Source organism: Thalassophryne amazonica, chromosome 6 (assembly GCF_902500255.1).
Source record: "Thalassophryne amazonica chromosome 6, fThaAma1.1, whole genome shotgun sequence".
Lineage (NCBI taxonomy): Eukaryota > Metazoa > Chordata > Actinopteri > Batrachoidiformes > Batrachoididae > Thalassophryne > Thalassophryne amazonica.
The window spans coordinates 86,087,186-86,110,110 of NC_047108.1; the positions used below are offsets into that span (position 1 = coordinate 86,087,186).

General features: G+C 42.2%; 2 protein-coding genes across 3 annotated transcripts in view; one reads left to right on the forward strand and one right to left on the reverse strand.

Annotated features, from left to right (window-relative positions):
- Positions 1–14,755, reverse strand: part of LOC117512556 (ceramide synthase 5-like) — a 26,878-nt gene extending 12,123 nt beyond the window's left edge. The window contains exons 1-2 of the mRNA XM_034172673.1: positions 14,637–14,755; positions 4,421–4,577 (exon numbers count right to left, since the gene is read on the reverse strand). Of these exons, the coding sequence (XP_034028564.1) occupies positions 4,421–4,577; positions 14,637–14,664 (185 nt within the window). The 5' untranslated portion in view covers positions 14,665–14,755. The remainder of the gene's footprint in view (positions 1–4,420; positions 4,578–14,636) is intronic.
- Positions 14,135–22,925, forward strand: part of slmapb (sarcolemma associated protein b) — a 25,531-nt gene continuing 16,740 nt past the window's right edge. Inside the window, exons 1-2 of one of the 2 annotated variants that reach the window (XM_034172672.1) lie at positions 14,135–14,276; positions 14,474–14,521. In XM_034172672.1, coding sequence (XP_034028563.1) covers positions 14,482–14,521 — 40 coding nt within the window. In that variant the 5' untranslated portion in view covers positions 14,135–14,276; positions 14,474–14,481. The remainder of the gene's footprint in view (positions 14,277–14,473; positions 14,522–22,925) is intronic. The other variant, XM_034172671.1, reaches the window with a different exon arrangement.

Sequence of the window (22,925 nt, forward strand, 5' to 3'; positions counted from 1 at the left end):
CAGGGCCTCCCCGATGGTTTTCTCTACGTCCCAGGTGAGGGTGGCCACGATAGCGGACTCCGGGATGATGGGTTCCGGTGGATCCGACAACTCCGTTTTGACTTCGTCTTCATGCACCCGGGACAAGGCATCCGATCTCTGGTTTTTGGTCCCGGGGCGGTAGGTAATCCGGAAGTCAAAACGGCCGAAGAACAGTGACCAGCGGGCTTGCCTGGGGTTCAGCCACTTGGCGGTCCTGATATACTCCAGGTTCCGGTGGTCAGTGAAAACCGTGAATGGCACGGACGTTCCCTCCAACAGATGTCTCCACTCTTCAAGAGCCTCTTTCACTGCAAGGAGTTCTCGATTGCCGACGTCATAGTTCCATTCGGCCGGGGTCAACCTGCGGGAAAAATAGGCACACGGGTGAAGGACCTTATCGGCCTCTCCGCTCTGGGAAAGCACAGCTCCTATCCCTGAGTCCGAGGCGTCCACTTCAACCACAAACTGGCGACTAGGATCGGGCTGCACCAGAACGGGTGCAGACGAGAAGCGCCGTTTCAACTCCTTGAACGCGGCATCACACCGATCCGACCAGGTGAAGGGGACTTTTGGAGAGGTCAGGGCTGTCAGGGGGCTAACTACCTGACTGTAGCCCTTAATGAACCTCCTGTAGAAATTTGCAAAGCCGAGGAACTGTTGCAGCTTCCTATGGCTGGTGGGTTGGGGCCAGTCTCTCACCGCCGCAACCTTGGCCGGATCAGGAGCGACGGAGTTGGGGGAGATGATAAACCCCAGGAAGGACAAAGAAGTGCGGTGAAACTCACACTTCTCGCCCTTCACAAACAGCCGGTTCTCCAACAACCGCTGCAGGACCTGACGTACATGCCGGACATGAGTCTCAGGATCCGGAGAAAAGATGAGTATATCGTCTAGATATACGAAGACGAATCGGTGCAGGAAATCCCACAAGACATCATTAACTAATGCTTGGAACGTCGCGGGGGCGTTTGTAAGGCCGAACGGCATGACCAGGTACTCAAAGTGACCTAAGGGGGTGTTAAATGCCGTCTTCCACTCGTCTCCCTTCCGGATCCGAACCAGGTGATACGCATTTCTAAGATCTAGCTTAGTGAATATCTGGGCTCCATGCAGGGGCATGAACACTGAATCCAACAAGGGCAACGGGTATCGGTTACGAACCGTGATTTCGTTCAGCCCCCTATAATCAATGCATGGACGAAGTCCGCCGTCTTTTTTGCCCACAAAAAAGAAACCTGCACCCATTGGGGAGGTGGAATTACGGATCAACCCGGCGGCTAAAGAGTCCCGGATGTAGGTCTCCATTGATTCGCGCTCAGGTCGTGAGAGGTTGTACAGCCTGCTGGACGGGAACTCAACGCCTGGAACCAAATCAATGGCACAATCGTACGGATGGTGCGGGGGAAGGGTGAGCGCCAGATCCTTACTGAACACATCCACAAGGTCATGGTACTCCACCGGCACCGTCCCAAGATTGGGCGGGACTCTGACCTCCTCCCTAGCCTGGGAACCGGGAGGAACCGAGGAACCTAAACATACCCGATGGCAGGTCTCGCTCCACTGAACCACTACCCCGGACGGCCAATCGATCCGGGGATTGTGTTTTAACATCCAGGGGAACCCGAGAATCACAGGGGAGGTGGCAGGAGTCACAAAAAACTCAATCTCCTCCCGGTGGTTCCCTGACACCACCAGAGTTACTGGTGGTGTCTTATGTGTGATTAGAGGGAGTAGGGAGCCATCTAGTGCCCGCACCTGCACAGGTGAAGTAAGCGCCACCAGAGGGAGCCCTGCCTCCCTGGCCCATCTGCTGTCTAGCAGATTCCCTTCAGAGCCCGTGTCCACCAGTGCTGGGGCCTGCAGGGTTAAATCCTCATAAAGGATTGTAACTGGGAGTCGTGTGGCAATATGGGTATGTCCCACGTGAATGTCTTGGCCCACCCCTAGCCCAGTTTCTAGGGGTGGGCGTTGGTGTTTAACCGCTCAGGGCAGTCCCTCACTTGATGCTCTATTGAGCAACAAACAAAGCACGCTCCGCGGACCAGCCTCCTCTGTCTATCTGGTGGCCTAAATGTGGCCCTGCTCGTGTCCATAGCTTCATCAGCAGGGGGAGCTGTAACCACACGGAGCGTAGAGGCCGTGGAGCGTGGGGAGGGCGGAACTCGGTCGGAACCGGAAGGGAGAGGGACGGCGCGTGCCCGGCCACGCCCTTCGTCTCGTTCCCGACGGCGTTCTTCTAACCGATTGTCTAATCGTATAACGAGATCAATAAGCCCGTCTAAATCCCGCGGTTCGTCCTTGGCCACCAGATGCTCCTTCAGGACCAACGACAGTCCGTTTACGAAGGCGGCACGGAGGGCAGCGCTATTCCAGCCGGACCTCGCAGCCGCGATGCGGAAGTCGACTGCATAAGCAGCTGCGCTCCGGCGCCCCTGTCTCATTGACAGCAGCACGGCTGAAGCTCCCAGAGCGCTTTAGCCCAAGCGTGTGCCTCACCGCGAAGCAGATTAATCACATAAGCTATCTTACTAGCATCAGTCGCGTACATGACGGGACGTTGTGTGAAGACGAGCGAACACTGCATAAGAAAGTCCGCGCACATCTCCACACAACCCCCGTACGGCTCTGGAGGGCTTATGTATGCTTCAGGGGAAGGTGGGAGGGGTCGTTGAACGACCTGTGGAACGTCACTGTTGCGCACAGGATCGACAGGAGGGGGAGCCGCAGCAGCGCCCTGAGGGCGCGCTTCCACCTGCGCGGCGAGAGCCTCCACCCTGCGGTTAAGGAGGACGTTCTGCTCGGTCATTAGATCCAACCGAGCCGTAAAAGCGGTGAGGATTCGCTGCAACTCACCGATCATTCCTCCTGCAGACGCCTGTGCGCCCTGCTCTTCCATTGGCCGTTCAACAGCCGGTTGACGCCCCTCGGGGTCCATGACGATGGCCGAGATATCCTGTTGTGAGAGTGTAGGAACACGGACCCACAACAGGGGGGCGCAAATGAACGGACAATGGAGGAAGTCAAATAACAACACTTTACTGTTGTGAATAAGCACAACAAACACAGCAGATTACAATAGTAGACAAAGAAGTCAATTCACAAAATGTGTCACGTGGGCAGGCTCGAAGATAAGAGACGTCTGTCCAAAGCAGAACCGGAACCACACGATTTCCTCTGCCACCGAGCCCCGGGAATACTGGAGCCGCCAAGTCCCGAACTCCCAGGTGGCCACTGCCTCCGCTTGTCGGATCTGGTACTGTTGGCGAGGAACAAAAACAGTTAAATGTGGGTGCGTTTGCACCCAGCAACACGTATGGTGGGAAAACCACCTCCACCTCTCGTCGGAAGAAATGTCTGCTATCCAACGCACAAAGTAACAAAGTATTAATGTCAGGAAGACAACACAGTTGGCTGAGCACTTTACCTCCTTGATAGAGCGATATCTCGGCAAAGAGGTGGAGATGTCGTCTTGCTGATATACCACTGAGGATCAGATGATTGGTGACAGCTGTCATAGGTGATAAGTGACAGCTGTCACCCCGGCTGCTCCTGTGAGGCGGCAGCGCCCTCTGGTGCCTGGAGCCCGCACTCCAGGCAGGGCGCCCTCTGGTGGTGGTGGGCCAGCAGTACCTCCTCTTCAGTGGCCCACACAACATTACCCTCTGGTGGTGGTGGGCCAGCAGTACCTCCTCTTCAGTGGCCCACACAACATTATCTTTATATTCCAGTAGTTTTTCAGATTACATTCCATTAATATTCTCTTTAGTTACTATTTTACTCAGGTTTAAATTATTAGCTATTCAGTTAGTATTAGACATTAATACGTCTGCCAAGGACATAATAAAATCATCATTTATTTATTTATATCTGTCTGTCTGTTAGCAGGATTACGTTAAAACTACTGCACAGATTTTGATGAAATTTTTACCACGGATAGATAGATAGGCCATGGAAAACTCCACTGGATTTTGAAAACATGTAGCCGAGCGTACGCTTTCATCACAGCCTCATAGGAAGCGGAACATCACTAAACATTATTTTCATCACCTTTCATTTTGTTTGAAGCATTCTAAAATAGAATCTTGCAATTTGACAATTTAAAATAAAAACTTGCAAAATATTTTTATTATCTATTATATATTTTTCAAACAAAATATAATGTAATGATACACACTGTCATTAAATGTGGTATGAGGAGGCAAAGTGTGGAAAGAGTCCCTCACAATCTGTGAATCTGAGTGAAATCATTTATGAACTACAGCTGAATTTAATTTTATTAGTGTACTTGTGAGCACAGCAGCTCTACATTTTTCTTGTTAATCAAGAAAACCAAGAGTTGTTTCAGTCTGTTTTTACAAATATGTTCATTAAATTTGATCATGTAGTGATACAAATTTACCTTTCAAAAAAGATCCTCAATAGAAACATTGCGAGAGCCAGAGGTAGGGCGCACGCTATGTGTTCCACCCGAGGGTACTCCACGCCGGGCGGAGGATGCTCCAAGTCTGCCCATGAAACATTTTCTGGGAGCCAAAATGTTTCACTCCAAATCCAAGCTGAAATAAAGGAAGCCATAGAGGACATGTAAAGTAGGAAACTAAAAATTAGAAGCCGTTGCAAAGATAACTGTCCCTCGTCCCTCAAACATTACTCTTCTTTGAGCTCCAGGTCTGAAAACTAGACTGCTAATAAGTTACTTGTTGGGAAACACCACATTAACCAACATGCAGCTGTGTTTTGGACTGAAATAGCCATGTTACTTAGTGTGTGTTTTGTCAGAAAACCTTTGAATTCAGTCTCAGAACTGTAATATTCATTCAGAAAACCTAATTTTTCACATGGTTCAGGTGGCTTTGTGAACCACTGAATAATTTTGAAGCAATTAAAAAAAGAAGAAAAAGAAAAAGAAAAGGAAGAAAGAAAGAAAAAAAAACCCTGGTCAAAGCATTGACAGTTTAGTTGGCTCTATCTGCTGGCTGCTGCTTTCTACTGCAAGCATTTAAATAAGCGCCCCTGGTACAAGAGGTCTGGAATCAGATTAATCTCAGATGTGTGTATATTTTATATGTGTGTGTGGTGTGTGTGTGTGTGGCGTATGTATATTGTGTAGTTATCTATGATCTTGTTATTTTGTTTTCTTGCTATTTGTTTTGGTATTAAGTAGACTTTACTAACTGATTATATTCTAGTTTGACATCATTTTAGTCTGTTATTTGTCTAAACGTGCATGTCGAACTGGGTTGAACCAGTTTTACCATTGGAACAAGAGATTCAAGTTACAATATAAATCATATGTCCCGTTATCGCGTGGGTTATGGGCAGTGGGTGGGATCTCCCTTGAATGCCTACGGGGACCAATAAAGGAAGGATTTTGCGAAATAAGGTCTACCTTTGTTGTGCTTAATAACAACTGCTTTAGTCTATTGTTCGGGGTTCTGAACAGATGGATCTCCAGCCAGAGAGAAGTTCTTCAGAATCCAGGCCTGTGTTTCTACTGTAACTTTGAATAACTGCAAGCTGTTATAAAAGCCAGAGGTGGTGCAACAAAATACTAGTGATGTGTTGGAGCGTTCTTTTGTTTTTCATGATTCCATAATTTTTTCCTCAGAATTGAGTGATTCCATATTTTGTTCCCTCTGCTTGGTCTAAAAAAGTAACCGTTACTGACTGCCACAATTTTTTTTCCTGATTTCTTATAGTGTTTCTTAAAGCCAGAAAGTTGCCATTGAAATGACTTTAGTTTTGTGTTCATGTCTGTGATCTGCTTTTTTTCTACAAAATTAAACAACTGAATGAACATCCTCTGAGGCCGGTGATTCCATAATTTTGCCAGGGGTTGTATAACAGCTTGCAGTCTCTGACGCATGGACTTAATGAGTGACAAACAGTACTCTTCATCAATCTGGCTCCAACTTTCTCTGATTGCTGTTGCCAGATCAGCTTTGCAGGTTGGAGCCTTGTCATGGACCATTTTCTTCAACTTCCACCAAAGATTTTCAATTGGATTAAGATCCGGACTATTTGCAGGCCATGACATTGACCCTATGTGTCTTTTTGCAAGGAATGTTTCACAGTTTTTGCTCTATGGCAAGATGCATTATCATCTTGAAAATGATTTCATCATCCCCAACATCTTTTCAATTGATGGGATAAGAAAGTGTCCAAAATATCAATGTAAACTTGTGCATTTATTGATGATGTAATGACAGCCATCTCCCCAGTGCCTTTACCTGACATGCAGCCCCATATCATCAATGACTGTGGAAATTTACATGTTCTCTTCAGGCAGTCATCTTTATAAATCTCATTGGAATGGCACCAAACAAAAGTTCCAGCTCATCACCTTGCCCAATGCAGATTCGAGATTCATCACTGAATATGACTTTCATCCAGTCATCCACAGTCCACGATTGTTTTCCTTAGCCCATTGTACCCTTGTTTTTTTTCTCTTTAGGTGTTAATGATGGCTTCGTTTAGCTTTTCTGTATGTAAATCCATTTCCTTTAGGCGGTTTCTTACAGTTCGGTCACAGACGTTGACTCCAGTTTTCCTCCCATTCGTTCTCATTTGTTTTGTTGTGAATTTTTGATTTTTTGAGACATATTGCTTTAAGTTTCTGTCTTGACGCTTGATGTCTTCCTTGGTCTACCAGTATGTTTGCCTTTAACAACCTTCCCATGTTGTTTGCATTGGTCCAGAGTTTAGACACAACCTGACTGTGAACAACAAACATCTTTTGCAATATTGCGTGATGATTTACCCTCTTTTAAGAGTTTGATAATCCTCTCCTTTGTTTCAATTGACATTTCTTGTGTTGGAGCCATGATTCATGTCAGTCCACTTGGTGTAACAGCTCTCCAAGGTGTGATCACTCCTTTTTAGATGCAGACTAACGAGCAGATCTGATTTGATGCAAGTGTTAGTTTTGGGGATGAAAATTTACAGGGTGATGCCATAATTTTTTCCTCAGAATTGAGTGATTCAATATTTTTTTCCGTCTGCTTGGTCTAAAAAAGTAACCGTTACTGACTGCCACAATTTTTTTTCTAGATTTCTATAGTGTTTCTTAAAGCCAGAAAGTTGCCATTTGAAATGACTTTAGTTTTGTGTCATGTCTGTGATCTGCTTTTTTTCTACAAAATTAAACAACTGAATGAACATCCTCCGAGGCCGGTGATTCCATAATTTTTGCCAGGGGTTGTAACATGGCAGGTCTTTTCTCCAAGCTCCAATAATAGAGCTTCGTCCTTGAAGTAAAATTACATTTAGCAGTATGAATTCACTCCATTCATTCAAAAGTTCATTTGGTATATCCAGCAACCGCAGTACACCGAACTACAATGTTACAGAAGTTTACACATGGACCAGTCATTTATAAAGTTATAATATTTAATAGTTTAAACTGGGTGTCTGTAATACAATGAACATAAAGAAGAGAGAGAGAGAGAGACAGACAGAGAGAGAGAGAGAGAGAGAGAGAGAGAGACATTGCATACTATATACTGTAAGTATGTCTCAAAAATTATTCCATTTACTGGAGCAAACTGATTATCTGTAACACAAAGATTGATCGTAAACAAGACTGCAGTCATGCATACTACTGTATATGAGAATCCTGTGAAATCGGTGTGTCAGTATGCATGACCCACCAGGCATTTATGAAGTTATACCAGGGACAGATCCAGGATTTTGTAAAGGGGGGGGCATAGATTTGTGAATGAGTCTAATGCAACCAAAGAACATTTGAAATTTTTAGTTGCCATTTCCTGCAATGTGGTGCATATTTCACCACAAAATACAACCACAGAAAAGATATCCTCATCATCAATCTTTATTCCAGACACAAAAGGTCCATAAAAACATATACAATCATACAGAAAAAGTATAAATAAATAAGTTAAGATCTAAAAAAAAGAAACTACAGTACATGACATTATTCAAAAAGTCACATATAAACTGTGACACCAATGAGTCCATAATCTTGAAGTGAATCTGACTGTACTCACTGCAGGATTCACTAGCATTACAATTATGCTGTTGCATGACATTGTAAGTCTACACATACAGCTATACATAAAATTCCTGAGCACAGCAGGACATCAGTATTTACAAACAAATGGCTAGCGCTACTCCATCTAGGCACTTTGAGCAGTAACCTCATACCATCATTGTATGCCACATAAAGTTTCTGTAAACTGCTTTTTTTATATCGCCGCCACAAATGGGCAGTGTACATTGGGATACAGAAGGCTCTAAGAAGTGCTATTTTTACAGAAAATGAACACATACCAAATTTTCTGATCAGCATATTTGCTTGTGCATACATCATACAATACTGTCTATAAATGTCACGGGCATCAGACAGGTCATCTTGTATGAAATGCCCCAAGTATTTAACCTCATTACTTATGTTAAGAGCTGTGCCAGACAGGAAGAAGTCAGGAGTCATCAACTTCTTATCTGCCTTACTTCTAACAATCATGATATTACTGTTTCTGGCATTATATTTAATGTCAAAGTCATACCCATACTGGGAACATATCCTTAATAACTGCTGAAGACCAGCACTGTATGGACAGAAGACCACCAAATCATCTGCATACATCAGGTGATTAATTATGTGGTCACCAACCATACATCCTGTTTTACAGCTGTTTAACAGTTCATCCATATAGATGTTAAAGAGGTAAGGGGACAATACACTTCCCTGCCTGACTCCATTACCAACATTAAATGCATCAGACATAGTGTTACCCCATTTCACATACACTGACTGATGCCCATACCAATAGACAAGTATTCTAATTAGGTATTTTGGTACTCCTCTGTTGTGTAACTTATGAAACAACTTCTCATGATTAACACGATCAAATGCCTTTGAGGCATCAATAAAACATAAATAATGTGGTATTGTGTCTGTTATACAAATCTAAAATCTCCTTTAGTGCAAAAATGCACATATCAGTGCCATGTTTAGATTTAAAACCAAATTGGTTGTCAGAGGTCAAAGCAAACTCCTCCAACCTATTCAATAATATCCTTTCTAAGACCTTTGACAAAATACTAGATAAAGCTATAGGTCGATAGTTCTCCATAGAATTGATCTTACCAGCTTTATCTTTAATGATGGGTACTAGTATGATAGATAACATTGAATTAGGTAAAAGACCATGAATAAAAAAAACAGTAAAACACATAGAAAGTAATGGACAGAGTTTCCTACTGGCATATTTCAAATGCTCAGTAGATATCTTATCCATACCACATGCCCTGTTGTCCTTTAGTGTCATAACTGCATTATATATTTCCTGTGGAAAGACAATCCCATCCTCACTACTATGTATGTTACCCACTACAAAGGTGTTGCTTTTAACACAGTTGAATAACTCACTGTAGTGCTCCTGCCATAACTTAGTGATTCCTTTCACATCACTAACACCATCAATATTGGTTGGTATTGATGTTTTACAGCTATTTATTTTCTTAATTTCTTTCCAAAAATCCTTGGCATTTTTTTCTTGTAACTTCCTTGCAAGTGAGTCAGACCTCATGATATTTTAATTTCTCTTTATATATCTTAAAGCATATTTAAAGTTTGCATTTGCCTGTTTTTTACACTCAAATAAAGGACCATATCTAGGTTTACCTGAGTCAACCCATGCTTTAAAAACACTTCTGGCCTCTGCATACAACTCTCCCACACAGCCATTCCAGCCTGGCCTGATCCTGTGTGAGCTAGTTCCATACAGCGGCTTGCTAGAGGTGAGGAGAGCCTTCAGAACACTCTCATACATAGCACATAACTCAATACCATGTTGAGGGTCCTTACAATTCATATCAAAGCATGAAATGGCATCTCTAGGTAGATACACATTACTGAGCAAGTTGTTTGTCTGTTCACAGTAATCAAACAGATCTTTCTCAGACAGATTAGGCCATGCTATTCTACTCTTATCTGTATTTTCATCCACAGGCAAAAGGGCATGTATATTATTCATATTCACAAAAAAAGTGAAAGGTACATGATCAGTAGTAGCAAATTCATAACTGACCTTAATGGCCTGAATAGAATCATGAGCATCAGCCGTACAGATGCAATGATCTAACCATGAGGTTGTGTGCCACGCATCACTGATATAGGTGTAACTATCATCAGGCAGAAGCACTTTACTAGAAAAAATCAGACCATTATTACAACAAAAGTGTAGTAAATGTTTAGCAAATACAAAGGAGTTGTCAGAGACATCTGCATTTAAATCACCCACAATAAAGAAACAAGTAGATGCATTATCTTGTATGAAGGACATAATAAAAGACAATCTATTAAGAAATTCATCCTCATTTTCACGATACTCATATGGTGTGTATATATTCAGCACAATAAAATTCCTATCTCCACAGGTGAACTTTATCCCCATGGCCCAGTCCACATCCAGTCTAACCACACTAACCACCTGATCATATTTTTTGTGCCATAATATTGCAACACCACCGGCTATCCTCCCCCTTATTATCCTGGTGCTCAGGTCGGTAGTGGATTCACCTGCACCATAAAAATCTTTATGTAAGCAATTCAGTTTCTCCAAATCCTGCCTAGCTAAAAAAGTCTCTTGCACACACAGTACATCACAAGACTTCAACAGTTTATCCACCACAAAGCGACGCGCTCTGTCTGCTACACTGTGCCCAACACACAGACCTCGCGCATTATATGATACAATATTAATCCCTGACATTTATTCATCAGGATCTGCGTAGCCATTATTCTCCAGTGAAGCTACAGGTACAGATACAATTTCAGAGCATTTCCTCTGGGTAGCGTTACCAGCCTCTGGTCCACAGGCTGAGCGGACGCTGTTAATTTTTGGTTTACGTGCCTCAAAGTAACGGCGCACATACACACCCGACGGCCATAATTGTGGATCGTATATGTCCGCAACTTCATTGCACTCTGCAGTGATATGAAACGATATGATACTTTATAACCTGTTTTTTTTTTTTTATTAATTGGAACTTGTATTGTACAATCTTGAAAGTGACGCTATGACATTATAATGACAAGTAACAAAGAACAATTGAAATGTCTGTGGCTAAAAAAGTGAACACCCTTGCTATACCTGAAACATGGTCTGGTACAAATGCATCTAGCTGTCACTTGTTGCTGAATAGAGGCAGTGCAACAGAATATTTACAGAGGAATCCTTGAAATGGTGATTTAAGCACCAAATTTGGCACAAATACTCCTTAGACATTACTCTTTTGAAAAAGCAGACTGTCCACTTGAATTTTCAATAGGCGGCCAGATAGAGGTCAATTGAAGAATTTCACAGGGGTCCAAATTTAAAAATGCTCCAATCATATTGAAAAGTATTTCATATTATTTGTCTGAGCATAAAGATTTCAAAAGGGAATAGTTTGGACCATCTACGACTGAATGTTATGGAGTTATAGGGTAAAAACAGCAAAAATGGTGAAAAACGACAATTTCAGTTTGCACAGGGGTTAAAAAGTTAAAGTTGCTCCAATTTTGGTAAAAAAAAAAAGTGGTGTAAATGATTGGTTGAGCTAATAGAATAAATAAATGGAATAGTTTTGACTGTGTTGAATGCTTCGTCTGAAAAGTCAAGGTTAAACCATGTCGATGCCCATTGGATTCCTATGACGTGACATATGTTACCCTGTAACATGATAACTAAGCATGACAAATGCAAACTATTCCTTAAAAAAAAAAACCCTATTAACTCAGCCAATAATTTGCTTTTTTTTTTTCAAAATTAGAGCAACTTTAACTTTTGACCCCTGTACAAACTGGTATCAACCTTTGACACCGTTCTTGCTGTTTTTACCCCATAACTCCATAACATTCAGTCACAGATAGTCCAAACTATACCTTTTTGGAATTTCTGTGATCAGACAAATAATGTGATATAGTTTTCCATATAACTGGAGCATTTTTTTTAATTGTGACTCCTGTGTAATTCCCTACCTGGCTGTCTATTGAAAATTCAAGTGGACAACCTGCCTTTTCAAATGGGTAATGTCTAAGGCGTATTTGTGCCAAATTTGGTGCTTGCATCACCATTTGAAGGATTTTTTTCAGTTATCCACTGCACTAAGGTCTCATACAGAGCATTTGGCAGTTGTTTGGTCCATGAAGGGGCCTAGTGTTGCAGACTGAACGGTCCGCCCCTAAAAATTGGTCTGCCTTTTGCATCTGCGCATGCGTCATTTCAGAGCTCTGCCGCTCGTCTAAGGCCGGGTTCACACGGCAGGATAATTAGGCCAATATCGGACCCGATCTTCCCTTTCCGACAATCTTAAGGACGCCCCGACAATCATGATGATGCTAAAGATAATCTCGTATTCCTGTCGTGTGTGATGTGTTAAGAGCGCTCTGATCTGCTCGCAAGGACGTCAGGAGCGCTCAGATCGTAAATCGGGGATATTCAACATGTTGGATTTTCTTGGCCCGATATCACAGTGTGTGTTGTGTCCTCCGACCAAAATGAGCACGCAGCCTGCTGAATGTGACGTTCAGCTAATCAGAAAGCGAGGTGACGGATGCACGGAGCGGAAAATAAAATCAAAACAGCTGTTCTGACTTACCAGAAAGTCCGGTGGTCGCGCTGTCCCCACTCCTTTAAAGAATGCCTTTTCTTTTTCTTTTTGTATCGTTTTTTCCTTCTGTTGTAAATAGTCCACAAAGTACCTCCGTTTGTTTACTCTGAGGTCACGTTTAATCTCGAGAGAGTTTGCAAGATTTCCTGTCTGAGCTGTGAATGTCCGTGCGTGAAATCTGTTTGTATGTGGTGGTGTTGTCCTTGCCGTGTGGCTGAACACCACACACTGTACGACCAAACCTGTTAGAGCTATGATTTTTATCTTCACGTGTGTGGTTTCTCAGGTTTTGGAAACCTAAAGATAATTTTCAAATCCTGTCGTGTGAACCAGGCTTAAGACAGAGTCTCTTCACCCAAAGCAATCAAATGGATTAATGGAATTATTAACCATCAGATGACAAGGTAAAACCTCTAAAAATCATTCTAAAGTCAGTTTTAAGCATAAACGAGGCCGTTTTAAGCAGAAATTCTGCAAAATTCAGGGACTCTTTGAAATGGCCGACACACAGTGAACGCATCAGCTAGCAGCTCTTGTAGCTGTGGCACTCTGATCGCTTCCTCTGTCTTTTTATGATGAAATAATGCTGAATTTCTGTGGAAATGATTGTTGTACAAAAGCTTCATATATTTGTCACTGAGATAGATGATGACTGGAGTGCAGTTTGAAGCAGAAAAAGTTTTAATCTGTGAACCGCAGCTAATGACGCATGCACAGATGCAAAATGCGGACCGATTTTTAGGGGGGACCGTTTGGTTAGCGACACCGGCAATGAGGTACTCAAATGACCCCCGGATCTGCCGCTGAAATCAGTCTATCGGCATGCCAGTAAACAGTGAATTTCTGCAATTTAATGGAGCAAACTGGACCTAAGAGAGAGAGCGAGCGAGCAGGAATGCATGAGGAAAAACAAGTCCTATTATTGTTGAAAGCCATCCAGTCAAACATTTACACAGCAAATATTTTTCTGTCCAACAGATTATTAAAGACTTACATCGCCCCTTTAATTGTGAAGTACATTTTCCTCAGATGCAGCCGTATTATCACTGCATGTGATCAAAGCTACAGGAGCAAGAAGTGTGACACATGGGGCAGGAGATTTTTCTTCATCCAATAATTCATAAACTCCACACAGAGAGAGGAGGCGTGTGATGAATGAACAGCAATTTGTATTCTGATTCATCATACAGATTTTTTTTTTTTCCATCAGTACCATGTGGTCAGAGAGCAGCTCAGACCCACAAACAAAACCTTTCTGTGTCAGTATGCAGCTGCACTTTCTGAGACGCCCTACTAGGGTGGATGACCTCGTGTGGAGGGACAAAGGACTTTCAGCAAAAACAAGGGGGTGTCATTGTTTAGAAGACATGGATCAAATCTGCTTCTCGTGTAGCATTTTTAACATAAAGTACTTGTCTAGTTACTTGTCCTGATTGTTGATTGTCAGTCTGCAGTGCAGCGATAACAGGGAGGTCCGATACCCAGTGTTTGTCATCACCCGTGTGTCTCCCCCCCACGGTTTGGACTGTTCCATTTAACATCTGACAAAAAGAATCTGATAGCTGGAGAACAGTTCTTCATGTCAGGGACGGCTGGAGTCACAGCAAGCAGAACACTGTGCTCCTGGACCTCTTAAGGTAATATCTACTGCTTTGTTTCAACCTTTAAAGTACATTCTTTTTACAAAGGGAATTTCTCCACACTTATGAGAGTAAAAACAACTAAATAACTGGCTTTATTTACATGGACTATTTAAGTGAAATGTTAACAGAGCCTAATTTACTTGTATATCTTTCTATCTGGCAACATAGTACATAATTATACTATTTTACAGATAAGCAAATGGATGACAAAGAGCTGAATGATCTGTCACTGATTAAAGGTAACCCAGCTGCATTTTCTACTCATTTTGTGAATATTTATACAGAGAAATGCAATGAATGACTTGGCATAGCGTTGCTGTTTGAATTGCTCTGACATGACACAGCAGATCTTACCCCAAATGCTACGTGAAGAGAAGAACATGAGTCACACGAAAAACAGCCAGGACCCATAAGGACAGTCGAGTGTGGAGAGAGCTGGATTTACGTGGCCTTTTTTAGAGGCTGATGTCTCTGGTGTCAACAGCTTATTAGAAGATGGAGTCTGTGCACCAAGAGCACATCAGCTGACTAATGTTCGTGGTAGCTCTGACATTTAGGGTGAGGCCCACAGACAGAATGTGCAACACAGGTGACAGCCCACCCTAGGGCTTATATGTATTTTAACAACATTTTATGACATTAAATTTTAGAATTTAAGCTTGTTAAAATACGCTTTTGTTTCACAATGAAAACAACTCACTGCAACGTAATATTAAGTAACTAAGATAAAAATATCAAAGCCAAAACCTGAGCTGGGTACATGAAGCTAGCTAGCTAGATAGAGTGGAATAAAAAAAAGGAACTCTTGGGCTTTTATTAATTTTTTTTATGACATCAAATTTTAGAATTTAGCTTCTTGTTAAAATGCACTTTTGTTTCGCAGTGAAAACAACTCACTGCAACATAATATTAAGTAACTAAAATAACAGGAAGTGACTATTCGCACGGCCGCCGTGTTTGTAACTCATTTGGCTATTCGCACTGCAAGACTCTGGTGGCAAAACTTGGAACTACTTGTATAAACGAACATACTGCATTAAATGAGAGTTATGAACATGGCCACCATTCGAATGGGGTTGGCCTTTTGCCACCAGAGTCTTGCCGTGCGAATAGTGAAATGAGAGTTACGGACACGGCCGAATAATAATAATAAATAAAAAAAAATCAAAATCGAAAAATATTAAAGGAGTTAAGACATCTTGAACACAGTATACTTGTTTATACAAGTAGCTCCAAGTTTTGCCACCATTCTTGGCGTGCAAATAGTGAAATGAGTTATGGACACGGCAGAATAATAAAAAAAAAATCATCAAAATCGAAAAATATTAAAGGAGTTATGACATCTTGAATGCAGTATGTTTGTTTATACAAGTAGTTCCGAGTTTTGCCACCAGAGTCTTGCCGTGCGAATAGCCAAATGAGAGTTATGGACATGGCCGCCGTGCGAATGGCCACGGCCAAAATAAAAATATCAACGCCAAAACCAGAGCTGGATACATGAAGCTAGCTAGATAGAGTGGAATAAAAAGGGAGTTCTTGGGCTTTTATTCATTTTTTTTTTTTTTTTTATGACATCAAATTTTAGAATTGAGCTTCTTGTTAACTTTTGTTTCACAGTGAAAACAACTCACTACAACATAATATTAAGTAACTAAAATAAAAAATATCAAAGCCAAAACTTGACCTGGATACACGAAGATAGAGTGGCATGAAAAGGGAACTCTTGGGCTTTTATTAATTTTTGATGACATTAAATTTTAGCATTGAAACTTCCTGTTAAAATGTTTAAACATTTTGCACTTTAAATCACTACAACATGATATCAAGTAAATAAAAACATTAAAGCCAAAATATTGGTAAGGGTGAGTATTGTCATCCTTTAGTATGGTACAACCAAACATCATTTTTACAGCCGGTTTTCTTTCAGCAATCTGAGAAAGATAGTGCCAAGAAAAAGGGCACCCTTGCATTTTTACATATTTAAATATTTGACATTAAACATTAGTTTAAGCTTGTCAAAATTTCCAAAATTTTTTGGAAATTCAAATCTCTACATGACTTGTTGATCTTTCTTTCGGCTGCACCTGTTTTTGTTCAGTCGACAGTGACACTATATCACTGTAGGGTAAATGGTGTATAGTAGGCTGTTCTCAAAAACAAAACTGACCATGAATGAAGCAGACAAGTAGGAGAAGACGTCTGTGACAACTCTGGAGATACAGGCTTTTGTTCCTATGAATGGAGACACACTATAACAGGGGTGGCCAAGTCCAGTACTCGAGAGCCACATTCCTGACACTCTTAGTTGTCTCCCTGCTCCAACACACCTGAATCCAATGAAAGGCTCATTAAAAGTCTGCTAACGAGTCTTTCATTGGATTCAGGTGTGTTGGAGCAGGGAGACAACTAAGAGTGTCAGGAATGTGACCCTTGAGGACCGAACTTGGCCACCCCTGCTCTATAATATACAAATTTTTGTCTGTAGTGTCACCCACCCTGGCCTGGGCATGACATTAAACTGCATGTGGAAACTGTAGATGGTCCTCCAGCCTACGGAATTTTTTCAGGATTGGTCGGTCAACCACCGTAAGACACTTTGCAAAGCTTAGCACCAGCACAAAGATCGTCTCTTGTTTCCACACTCTGTGGGAGTAACTCTACTCCAGCTTTCTGCTGGTGGGGGACAAGTGTTGTGAAGGGGGTGGGTGAAGCATCATCTCTGGAAAACACAAAACCACCAGAGAGCACTTGGGGTCTTGTCTCTTGAGTGGCAGCTGGTGTCGTGTTGACACAACTGTCCTTGTTCAAACATGAGACAGCTCATGTGGCGTTGGGCAACTAGTACATCCTTTCTGTCATCAAGTTTGACCATATTCTGCTGTTGAGGGATTTTGACTAGCTCCACATTGGAGTGTCTGTAACTGCTGAGGATCGTAGATCTGGAAATGACCAGATCTCAATGGGTGTATAAAACGACTTTTGCTCTGGTCATTCCGGCGGCCATACTGATGGAATGGTGATTGTCCATAATGTGAGGCTCAGACTCAGTTGTCTGTCTTGTAGTGAGTGATATCTCAGTGAGGGAGACTTCTTACTCACCGCTTCACGCTGTGATTGATGAATGTACCAAAGGTGACACTCAGTTGAGTGAGTGATTTCAATGCAACTGCTGCCAATGACCATAGAATTTTATTACAGAGATTAGAGCATGCCATAGGTATTAAAGGCACTGCGCTGCGGTGGTTTGAATCATATTTGTCTAATAGATTACAATTTGTTCATGTAAATAGGGAATCTTCTTCACAGACTAAAGTTAATTATGGAGTTCCACAAGGTTCTGTGCTAGGACCAATTTTATTCACTTTATAAATGCTTCCCTTAGGCAGTATTATTAGACGGTATTGCTTAAATTTTCATTGTTACGCAGATGATACCCAGCTTTATCTATCCATGAAGCCAGAGGACACACACCAATTAGCTAAACTGCAGGATTGTCTTACAGACATAGACATGGAGGACCTCTAATTTCCTGCTTTTAAACTCAGATAAAACTGAAGTTATTGTACTTGGCCCCACAAATCTTAGAAACATGGTGTCTAACCAGATCCTTACTGTGGATGGCATTACCCTGACCCCTAGTAATACTGTGAGAAATCTTGGAGTCATTTTTGATCAGGATATGTCATTCAAAGCGCATATTAAACAAATATGTAGGACTGCTTTTTTGCATTTACGCAATATCTCTAAAATCAGAAAGGTCTTGTCTCAGAGTGATGCTGAAAAACTAATTCATGCATTTATTTCCTCTAGGCTGGACTACTGTAATTCATTATTATCAGGTTGTCCTAAAAGTTCCCTAAAAAGCCTTCAGTTAATTCAAAATGCTGCAGCTAGAGTACTGACGGGGACTAGGAGAGAGCATATCTCACCCATATTGGCCTCTCTTCATTGGCTTCCTGTTAATTCTAGAATAGAATTTAAAATTCTTCTTCTTACTTATAAGGTTTTGAATAATCAGGTCCCATCTTATCTTAGGGACCTCGTAGTACCATATCACCCCAATAGAGCGCTTCACTCTCAGACTGCAGGCTTACTTGTAGTTCCTAGGGTTTGTAAGAGTAGAATGGGAGGCAGAGCCTTCAGCTTTCAGGCTCCTCTCCTGTGGAACCAGCTCCCAATTCAGATCAGGGAGACAGACACCCTCTCTACTTTTAAGATTAGGCTTAAAACTTTCCTTTTTGCTAAAGCTTATAGTTAGGGCTGGATCAGGTGACCCTGAACCATCCCTTAGTTATGCTGCTATAGACGTAGACTGCTGGGGGGTTCCCATGATGCACTGTTTCTTTCTCTTTTTGCTCTGTATGCACCACTCTGCATTTAATCATTAGTGATCGATCTCTGCTCCCCTCCACAGCATGTCTTTTTCCTGGTTCTCTCCCTCAGCCCCAACCAGTCCCAGCAGAAGACTGCCCCTCCCTGAGCCTGGTTCTGCTGGAGGTTTCTTCCTGTTAAAAGGGAGTTTTTCCTTCCCACTGTAGCCAAGTGCTTGCTCACAGGGGGTCGTTTTGACCGTTGGGGTTTTACATAATTATTGTATGGCCTTGCCTTACAATATAAAGCACCTTGGGGCAACTGTTTGTTGTGATTTGGCGCTATATAAAAAAATTGATTGATTGAAATTGATTGAATGACAGGCCCAGTTACAAGAACCACATCGGCCCCCATGGACCGTGGTGAAAATGGATCACTGTTCTTCAATTTTTATCTCCTGCTGGCTGAAGACCCAAAGGGGATTATGCTGTGGTGGTTTTTGTCTGTCTGCCTGTCCGTCCCAGAAAGGGTAGAAGCTTTCTGAAATCGTCTATCACACTTTTAACAGGAATTTTGTGAAATTTGGTACAAGTCCTTGGTAATTTGGGCCCATTTTACTAGAGTTATGGCCCTTGATTAACAAACTTAAACTTTGTCAGTTTCATGAGTGGTTGCCTGCATTCTGAAGTCAACGCCTCTCACATTTTTAGGAGGAATTTCACGAAACATGCATTCTGAAATCAACAATCGCATACCAACAAATGTTATAAGAATGTAGCAAGCACTTGTACCAAAGCAGCATTTGCCAGTAGGGGATATTGTGCTCTCAGAGCACTCTTGCTCAAAACGTCAGGGGCTACAAGTTTCTGGATCCTGATTTCAACATCCAGATTGGTACCATTGGATGTCGACCATATCAGAGATGTCAGCTTCTGAGTGCCTCACATGCATGCATACTGAATTATGGTACAGATGTATCCAAACTTTGCAGGAAGCCAAAAGTGTACTCCATTTCTTAGAATATTTTAGCATTTTTCTTCTCCTGTGTAAGTATCACAACTAGGGATGGGTATCGAGAACCAGTTTTTTTCGAGAATTGTTAAAAGATTCGATCCACCGGCATTTTGCTTACCGATTCCCTTATCGGTCCTCCAGAGTGGCTGCTGTTTTTGAAGGTGTTTATCAGGAAAATGATCATTTCTCTACGTTGATTACAGATGCTGTAGCGGGTCTGTCATCAACCGCTTCTGCAGTACGGCTCTGCTTGAAGCTTGAACCAATGAAGTAGTGCTCCGACGTGCTGCTTCATTGGGTCACTGCTTTTCAGAAGCAGTAAGTCTGCTTCTTAACCCCACTCAAAGCCATTTAAAAATGTAAATCGTGAGTCACCTTTGTGCGGATTAAAGTCACTAACTGGGACTCTTGTCTTGTGAGCAAGAAACGAGAATCGTCCTCAGCTCCATTCGCACAGCTCCAAACGCTGCACCGCTCTCTACAGAGTCCAGTTAGAGTCCGGTCGGAATTAATAACTTCAAAGCGAATCATTGTTTTAAATCCAATGACACCTCCCAAAATGAGACATCCTGTTTTCTTTATGAATTACATGGAATTGCACATGCAGCCGGCTGAGCTCAGCTTAGAAGTATGGAGTTAAATTTGTGCCATTAATGTCTGAAAGGAAAGGCTTTTGACACAAACTACAGATTTTATTTCTTTCTGTCCAGAGATCAAGGATCCAGTGACCAATTTCATATTTATTTAGTTTAAGACTCAGTAAAATGTTGTTGACATAGAAAGCCTGTAAAGCCTACTTTTAGTACACAGAAAATTCACAAGAGGTATTGATAAGGAATCGGATCGATAAGCGGAATCGGTAATGGCATCAATATCAATAAAATCTTATCAATACCCATCCATAATCACAACTATAACTGTGATCACTATGTCATCAGCACCGGAGCAGGTGGTTAGCGGGGACAGCAGTTACACTGTGAGCTGGGAGACCCAGGTTCGATTCTCACTACAGTTGCCTGATCTGGGAAGGGTAAATCCATCGGGTTCATTCTGATGGTAGAGACTGCGCGGAAACAGGATGGCTCTACAACCTTATCTGAGCGAGTACTCCTCTGCAAAGCTGTCCTCATCTGACTCCGGTTACACAGGAGCTGTGTTTGGATAAACGCTGGAACAAAATGCATTGCACTGCACTCAGAAGCAGACATCTCTGAAGTGGTCCATTGTATTCCAGTGCTGGTGGTTCACCTAAGGACATTGAACATGCTGTTGTGTAAAGACCTTGGAGACTTGTGCAGAACTGAAGTTTACGTGAATGACCCTGGGGGGAAAAAAAATTCCTAAATAGGAGAACAAATAAAAAAGTTGGTCATTATGATTTGATAAGCATTTATCAATTTTGATGACATAAACAACATTTTGTTTCATTGAATACCATCACATTGTAGTGTTTCTTCAGCTGTCTTGCAGAAATGTATTGCATACTGTAGACGTTTAATGAAAGTGGCACAAACGTTCTGATCTTTCACTTTCATTGGAAAGGAAATTGACTGCAGCAAGGATGGGCCTTGACGGATTTAGCCTGCAGGACCTGAGCTAAAAAAAGACCTTCAGGGATTTTTTTTTTTTTTTAAGTTACTTGAGGCAGAATGTTGCTCCGTATTTTTATACAAAGGCTAACCACTGTTATTTTGCCAAGTGTCATTCTGTGGCACAGTAGCTAATGTCACTAAAGATAACCCTGATCTCTTTGTCTGTTTTTCTCATCCTCATTTCAGCCGACATTTGTCTCTCCACAGATTAATGAGGAGCCTTCGCACATTCTAACTCGTGCTCATATATTAAACACACAGCGACCCCACACAGATCAGTCCCTCTGGCACCACGCGGCTCGGTTTGTGATCATGTGGCCAGATTGAATGGTGGCACCAGCCTCCGTCAGTCTCTCCATGAGTGTTTATTTGTTCCATCCCTCAAAATTGCCATCAAAATGTGTATTTGTACACTTTAGTTAAGGGAGCACGGAGACACAATGAAACGACAGATTTCATTTCGACATGTGGTGTTGCATCATCTAATACTTCTCTTATGGGGCCCATTTATAGCACATGGTTGACCCGCCTGCTCTTGTTGTCGCCCCTGCTGGTTCTGAGGTCATCTCTTTTCCCAGCCACGGCAGACGAGGGGATAAAGATATTCACTGGACATTCCAAAGTTTAAAAATATTTACAGAGCTCATTTCCACATCCAGCACACACAACTGTTGACAGCCTTGACCAATACAATTTCTCTGGGCCCTGGTTACACTAACTTAAACAAAACTGTGCTGAACACTAGTTTGGGTATAACAGACAGAGTGAAAGCTTGGATTTAAACCAAAAAAAAGACACATTGCAACTGCACCTATTTCTGGGTTCACAATTTGTTTCTGTAACTGGCCCAGTTTAATGTCTTGGGAAATCAGCACTTGTGTTAGGCCTAGTTAAATCATGGCGTTGAAACAGATTTAATGAGCATAACTTGAAATTGTTAGGGTAACATTCAAAATGGACTTTATTACTGTCTAACAGTTTCAGCTTTGTTCAAGAGGATTTCTGTCTATTTTGATGACTCTAATCAACTTCACACATTGAGCTCTGCCAGTTTTAAAGAGGTCATTATATGTAGAAATTAATCTGTCACCAAGTATCTTGTTTTTTTTTTTTTAAAGATATTAACTTAAACACATACCCCAATGTCACCTAGGTGGTATGTCCCAAGTAGTTTGTTTTTTTCTCTCTCCTCCTGTTGCATTGTTAACTTACTCTGAGCTCATTTTTCACTGCACCTGCAAGTTCTGCACCTCCATGAAAACGGCACAATCACAGCTAGATGGAGGTCGGTAGCCCCATGTCAGGTGCTAGTACAGCAGATGGGAAAAGTTGGGCTGCCAGTATGTAGAACTGTTTGATTCCCAGTCATGCTACTTGTCATTTACTTGGAGAAGACAGGTCATCTGCACTGTCCTATTCTGCCCAGCTATAAACTGGTAGGGTACCACTCCTGGCTGGGGAAGTAATCTATGTGGTGCAAGGTATACCCCCCCCCCCCCCCCCCCCAAGAGGGAGTCATATCATAAGTACAACATACCAATGGATGTCAGAGCCTATAGGCTTTTGTGTTTGTGCTCTTGCCACATTTTTACTGAGTGTGCGCTCATTTTTTACTGTGCACAATTTCTCCAATCACAGCCACATAAGCCAATAACGTTGTCTGGGTGTCATGGTGGCTTTCCGCACTCTTCTTGCACAGTAACTCAGTTTTTGAGAACTGTCTACT